Source organism: Juglans regia, chromosome 3 (genome assembly GCF_001411555.2).
Source record: "Juglans regia cultivar Chandler chromosome 3, Walnut 2.0, whole genome shotgun sequence".
Classification (NCBI taxonomy): Eukaryota; Viridiplantae; Streptophyta; class Magnoliopsida; order Fagales; family Juglandaceae; genus Juglans; species Juglans regia.
The window spans coordinates 597,846-605,255 of record NC_049903.1 but is presented as its reverse complement, the minus strand read 5'-3'; the positions used below and the strand labels follow the sequence as shown (position 1 = coordinate 605,255).

The following is a 7,410-nucleotide window of genomic DNA, read 5'->3' as shown; positions in this document are numbered from 1 at the left end:
GAATCCATATGAACAATGCCGCAAGCCTTGCATTGGTCTTTTATTAAAAAAAAAAAAAACAAAGAAAAGTGAATCTCAATATCCAATCCATGAAAATGAGTTCAATTTTTCTTAATGAGATTGAATGTTTTTTTATAAAAGACTCGCGTTATACTTGTACATTTGGGACTATTTGTCCCTTCTAAAATTACACACACACACATATTAGATGATCTATTAGTCATGTGATCACGTGCGCGCAAAGTAGAAAACCCAAGTCACAAAAATGCATGGTTTAAGTTTGATGGTAAAAGAATGATAATTAGTGGTGATAATTTATGCAGCATGAAATTAAGTGATCTATACATTTAATTAAAGAAAAATATTTACATCAGCCTACTATTTACATCAGCCTCAACACACTTAGTGTATTGAGTGAAAAAAAAAAATTAAAATCATGGTATGTAGAGAGTGTAGGCTGATGTATAACATATCTCTTTAATTAATAAGATTATGTGCTGCTATTGCATTTCCACGGCACGGTAAAATTTTGTTTCTGCCAATTGTAATAGGTCTTGTTTGTTTTTAGAGATGAGATAAAATTTTTTGAGATATATGTAAATAGTATTAAGATATGTTGAGTATAAATAAGATAGGATGAGATATGTGTTTGTTTATAAAAATGAGATAAGATTAGTTTGAATTTTTTGTAAATATTTATAATCTATCCGTATAAAACTGAAAAAAGTTTTCAAAATTTTGTGTTTCATTCCTATAAGCAAACTAGGATTAATTTTTGATCTCCGCGTGCTGCACGCATGCGCATGCCCATGCCGTAAATATAAATATGTGTGTGTGTGTGATAAGCTGTGGCTGCGCTAGCGCTACTATATATGTGCCATGATATTATAGTCAAATCCACAAGGCTCTATATATTTAGTTCGAAATAAACCAAGTGACCATCATCTCTGTCTCACGTAATAATTTGCTAACAGAAAGATTACGAAATTTGAAATTAAAAAAACTTGATAAAACAAGTCTTTTATTCAACAGTACTCATAATATTGTAGTGCGTAAAAATGTAAATATTTTAGAACCGATTCATGTAAATGTTGAAGAACAGAGTCCAGTCAAATACAGCAACTCAACTGTTGAAGAATTAATAAAGTTCAGTCAAACACGACAACTCAAGGAATTAGCACAACTGCAGTACACGAGATAAGGCTCTATGTATGCATGACTGTTTGACAAAGATAATTATCCTCTAAGATAATATATATTTATATATATATATATATATATTAGCATTTTCCTATATCTGAATTTATTCCGTTGAGATTTAGATAACTGATTTCTTCAAACAGAGATTTATAAACGTGTGGAGAGAGCTAGAGAGATTCGGACTTTACGTAAGTTCATTCTGTTCTAAATTAAAGTGATGAATTAATTAACTAAAAAATAAGATTTGGTTTCATATATGACTGGGAACAAAGATTAATTTTAATTAAGCCAAATTGCTCATAAAAAAAGTACCCTAGAAGAACTTGTAAATATATATAGCCTGTCGTGTTCTATTTTTGGTTACAATTAATCTTGCTTAATATTACTGATGACAATAATTTGACTCCAAGAAAAGAAATTTAGTCTTAATTTCTAACCGTAATTTTAAAATTATATATATAAAGAAATACTTGAATCACAAAATGTTCACGTACAAATTACATATTCCGTTAATTTAATCATGATTTTCTTTCCGTTTCTATCAAGTCGTGTTAAGTGCCAAAACTTACTTTTCAAAATAATAATAATAATAATAATAGTAATAACCGATATATATAAATGTTAGAATTGAGAGACAAAAACGGAAAATAAATATAAAATGAAGGACAAAATTAGTAGAAAAGTGTTAGACGCCAACTACTTGCTTATTCGCAGTTGTGTGTGTGTGTGTATATATATATATATATATATATAGTAGATATATATCCAAAGATGAATGCGTAACAAACAGATCGTAGATCAAGCGAGTAATTAGTTGGATTGGCTACGTTTCTCTAACAACTTTAATTATCCATTTAACCTCAACTTCTGATCTCTATAAATAGGCGCTGTGGATTATCATTTACAATACACATACCAGAGTACTATATACTACTCTGTCCTTTAACAATGGCTTCTTCGAGTAGTACTGGGTTTCTCTCGTTCTGCTTTTCTTTCTTATTGCTCTGCTCGCTTTCGTTTTCTATTGATGTTTCGCACGATGGAAGAGCTATCACCATTAATGGCGAACGCAAAATCTTAATTTCCGGTTCTATTCATTATCCTCGAAGTACTTCTGAAGTAAGTGCATGCATGCCAGCTCCAGTAGTACTACTACGTACCATTTATATATATATATATAATTCTTTTTTGTATTTTTCACCAATATCCCCACTGCCTTGAGTATGACTTACATATAATTTTTATAGATGTGGCCATCCTTGATCAGAAAAGCAAAAGAGGGCGGCATAGACACAATTGAGACTTACATTTTCTGGAATGCCCACGAACCTCTATATCGTCAGGTTAATTTTAGTGCTGCTAGATGCGCTTTAATTGATCTTCCTAATTCCCCGGCCCCCAATTACTAACTTTTGCTTTATTATATATACAAAAATCTATACAATATTTTTCATTTTTAATTATTTTCTTTTATACAGTATGATTTCTCAGGAAATCGTGACGTCGTAAGATTTATCAAAACCATCCAAAATGAAGGGCTTAATGCCGTTCTTAGGATTGGACCCTATGTTTGTGCAGAGTGGAATTACGGGTACGTATTGATCTTATTTTTGAATTTAATTAAATTAATATTACCATATAATAATATATATACGTACATCATGATCATGAATATGCATGCACTCAATTAATTTCTTGTCATCTATATTTGATCAGCTCTGATTTTCCTGATGATCTTATAAATTAATATAACGTTCATATATATTTGGTTTATTATAAATTATTTGCAGAGGATTTCCTGTTTGGTTGCACAACATTCCGGGCATTGAGCTGAGGACAAACAATCCTGTGTATATGGTAATTTGAAAACTTAATTAGTGATCGACACCTGCAGCCTTTTGCTAATTCATTCATGCATCATCTCTGATGATCACTGCTAATTAATTATCTTCAAAATGTCATGTCTTCGATCAGAATGAGATGTCCATTTTCACAACGAAAATTGTGGACATGATGATGCATGAGAATCTCTTTGCCTCACAAGGTGGACCCATAATTATTGCTCAGGTTTGTCAATAATTAATTACTTTTTTTTTGTTGATTAGTTTCTTAATTTTTACTGTATATATATACCTATTAATTCATGATTTTCTTTTTTTATACGTTTAAAATTCAAAAAAGATTGAAAACGAGTTTGGGAACGTTATGGGCCCGTATGGAGAAGGTGGAAAAGAATACATTAAGTGGTGTGCTGATTTGGCTGAATCTTACGGCATTGGTATTCCATGGATTATGTGTCAGCAGGCGGATGCTCCACCTCCAATGGTATTAATATATATATATATATATATATATATAAAACGAAATATATTTCTTATTTTTTTATTTTTTTAATTTAAAATATGGCTAAATCATGATGTATTAATTTTGCATTAATTTCGTACAGATTAATACTTGCAATGGATGGTATTGTGACGAATTCAAACCTAACAGCCCCACGAGTCCTAAAATGTGGACTGAGAATTGGACTGGCTGGTACCTTATTATTTTTATTTTTACAATTTTTCCTATTTTCGGTTAATTAATTTAAATTGTTGATTCTTCCGCTTTAATATATGATCTGATTAATTGGATGTTTAATCAAATTATATTTGATCTTATTATTATAATTAAGGTTCAAGGGCTGGGGTCTGGCGGACCCACACAGAACTGCCGAAGATGTTGCTTGTGCTGTTGCACGGTTTTTCCAATTTGGTGGCACTTTCCAGAACTATTACATGGTATAACTTGCTGATCCAGTACTTTTTCCAGATCTTAATGCATTTATGTTATCAATAGTTTAAATACTAATTAATATGGGCCGGCTTTTTGTTTTGTTCTCAATATCCCATTCCAGTACCATGGTGGCACAAATTTTGGTCGCACATCAGGGGGTCCATATATCAGTACATCGTATGATTACGATGCACCATTAGATGAATATGGTAATTTTTCCTTAAAAAAAAAAAAAGAAAAGAAAGCCTGCATTATGATCTTTGTAATTTGGTTTAATAAAAAATTATGTTTGAAGGTCATGATTTTTTATTTTTGTTGTTCTTAATTTTAACCTCATGATATATATGTTCAGGTAATTTGAACCAGCCAAAGTGGGGACATTTAAAACAACTCCATGTCATTCTGAAATCGTTGGAGAAGGTTCTAACTTACGGTTCTGTGAAAAATGTGGAATATGGAATTAATACGACGGTGAGTTTATTAAAAGCAAATTGAATATATAATCACTATATTAATTGTCCATATATCTATATATATATATATACACACACATTTGTGTTTGAATAATATGCATGATTTTGAATGAATTGCAGGTCACCATCTTCACTTTGGAAGGAAAATCAAGCTGTTTCTTCGGAAATAAGGATGATAAAGAAGATGCAACCATAAACTTCCAGAACAATACGTATACCATACCAGCTTGGTCTGTTAGTATACTTCCTGATTGCCATACCGAAGTCTACAACACTGCTAAGGTACGTGTACCATGAATACAACTCGATCCAAAACGGATCATATATATATATATATATATATATATATATATATATATATCTATATATATGATCATGCGGATTTGAATACTGATCATGACGTACGTAATATCATGAATTAAGTGTATTTAATTATTTTGTTTTTGTTTTTGTTTTTGGCGGGGTACGTACGTACGTAGGTTAACACTCAAACATCAATAATGGTGAAGAAGGATAACGATGGCAATGACTACGAAGAACCTTACGGATTGAAATGGGAATGGAGAAAAGAGAACCCTTCGCATGTCAAGAGAAACGGTCTCGTTGAAGGTAGCCTAATGGCTGCTGAACGACTCTTGGACCAAAAGGTTGTCACTAACGATACAAGTGATTATCTCTGGTATATTACCAGGTGCGTACGTGCGTAATTAATTAATTACTATATATAATTACATAAATTCTAGTTTTCGTCACCATTCATGGATGCGTTAATAATATTAGACTTAATTATATACTTGTGTTTTTTTCTCCTTTCATTTTTTGCATTTCGTAGTTTCCACGTCAAGAAGGACAACCCGCTTTATGGTAGAGAGACAGTGCTAAGAGTGAATACCAGTGGACATATAATTCATGCATTCGTCAACAAAAGACATGTTGGTAAGTTCCATTTAAAAATCACTCATCAAATACACGATCGAGTACCTTTCTATATATATATATACACAATCCAACTTTATTCACAAATTATATTTTAATTTCAGGATCTCAATTTGCCGAAAATGGAAAGTACAAATTCACTTTTGAGAGAAAAATCAAACTGAAGCTTGGGAGGAACGACATAGCCTTGCTTAGTGCCTCCGTTGGATTGCCAGTAAGTTTGAATAATTCCACTTAAAATTAATTATTATCATCACAATATAAATTAATAACCATAGCTAGCTTTCTTTTCTTTTTTTGTATTATATATTCCGCTACATATCTTAATTTCTAATTAATTAACATGTTTTTTTTGCTAGAATTATGGCGCAAACTTTGATTTGGGGCCGCTTGGTATTTCTGGCCCGGTTCATGTGACTGCGAAAGTGATAACGAATGACCTTGGCAGAAAAATTAGTTCTCAGAAGATAATCACTCAGAATATTACAACAGAACTGGATTACAATAAATGGACGTATAAGGTTGGGTTGCACGGAGAGCAACAGAAACTACACGATCCTAGTGTCTCACATTACGGGAAGTGGTCTCAACGTGCTCTCCCGACAAATGAGATGTTTGTTTGGTACAAGGTATAAATTCCAGCTTTATGCTTGAATTGTGATGCTCTTACGTTTGATCACTCACTATATCATTAATTGGTTATATATTAATTTTTCGATCTTGGGAAACAAATATTGTTTTAGACAACCTTTGCAGCTCCACTGGGGAGTGATCCAGTGGTGGTGGATTTGAGGGGTCTGGGCAAGGGACAGGCTTGGGTAAATGGCCACAGCCTTGGAAGGTATTGGCCAAGTTACCTTGCTAAAGAAGATGGGTGTTCTCTTACATCATGTGACTATCGTGGACCATACAGTGACAAGAAGTGCATGACTAGTTGTGGGAGATCTTCTCAACGATGGTGAGTACGTAAATATATTTTCTAATCATAGTACAACGTCGTACGAGAAATTTATAACAAGATTTTCTAGAGATCAATTAAGTTGCAGAAGTAGTACTTTTACTATAATTAACTTTTCTTCTTAATTACTGTTTTGGTGAATTAATTAATTTATATATATATATATATAGGTACCATGTGCCACGAGATTTTCTCAATGACGACGAGAACACATTGATTTTGTTTGAAGAGTTTGGAGGAAATCCTTGGAACGTTAAATTCCAGACAGTTACTGTTGGGAGCGCTTGTGCAAATGCTTATGAAGGGAACACCTTGGAATTATCATGCCAAGGAGAAAGTGTTATCTCCAGTGTCAGATTTGCTAGTTTTGGTGAACCAACGGGTGCTTGTGGTTCTTTCGAAGCTGGCCAATGCGAGTCTCCTAATGCTTTGTCGGTCATCGAAAAGGTAATAATTAATTAATTAATTAATTAATTTTATAAATAGTACTTTGTATTAATTAATTATAACTTTCTAATTAAAATAAAATGGCTGCATGCAGGCGTGTGTTGGCCAAAATAGTTGCTCCATTGATGTCTCGGAAAGTAACCTTGGATCTACCGGTTGCCAAGCCACGAAAAGACTTGCCGTTGAAGTTGTTTGTTAATAATTTATCTTTCCTAGCTAAGTCTAGATTTTATCGATTCATTGTCAGTCAGGTAGGAGCTACGTACGTACACGGTACACGTACATTAATTAATTATAATTAGTTATGGTTAATTTCCATTAAATAAATAAATAAATAAAATGCCGTTCCTTTTGTTTTCTTTCTTTCTTTCTTTCTTTCTGATCAGTCTTTTATCTTCTCAAGCTTTTTAGCTGATCTGTAAGTAACAACTCTTTTGAATTCAAGTGATCAAACAACCTCATGATCTCCAATTGATCCTTATGATCTGTTGCAGAGATTGTTTGAATTGAATACAAAACAGTTGTAACTTACAGGAGTACTGGGAAGTTCTCAATTAAACATCTATGTCCCGGCCGAGAGAATGATATTGCATGCTTAATGCCAGATGATGAATGATTAAC

At 32.6% G+C, this 7,410-nt stretch overlaps 1 protein-coding gene across 1 annotated transcript; it reads left to right on the top strand.

Moving 5' to 3' along the window:
• The first annotated feature begins 2,111 nt into the window (after positions 1-2,111).
• LOC109008460 (beta-galactosidase 15-like) lies at positions 2,112-7,155 on the top strand. The gene is made up of 18 exons (XM_018988557.2): positions 2,112-2,319; positions 2,448-2,543; positions 2,679-2,791; positions 2,991-3,057; positions 3,175-3,267; positions 3,382-3,525; positions 3,647-3,735; positions 3,875-3,980; positions 4,097-4,184; positions 4,328-4,446; positions 4,569-4,730; positions 4,928-5,139; positions 5,281-5,384; positions 5,489-5,598; positions 5,744-6,013; positions 6,128-6,342; positions 6,513-6,789; positions 6,884-7,155. The coding sequence occupies exons 1-18, from the start codon at positions 2,149-2,151 to the stop codon at positions 6,986-6,988; spliced, it is 2,541 nt and encodes an 846-aa protein (XP_018844102.1). The 5' UTR covers positions 2,112-2,148; the 3' UTR covers positions 6,989-7,155.
• Positions 7,156-7,410: the final 255 nt, after the last annotated feature.

Bases quoted from the DNA above. Each gene is read 5' to 3' on its own strand.
- LOC109008460 (XM_018988557.2), top strand. From the start codon at position 2,149: ATGGCTTCTTCGAGTAGTACTGGGTTTCTCTCGTTCTGCTTTTCTTTC. The intron at 3,268-3,381 runs GTTTGTCAATAA...AATTCAAAAAAG, and splicing joins GACCCATAATTATTGCTCAG to ATTGAAAACGAGTTTGGGAA. The intron at 4,185-4,327 runs GTAATTTTTCCT...ATATATGTTCAG, and splicing joins TGCACCATTAGATGAATATG to GTAATTTGAACCAGCCAAAG.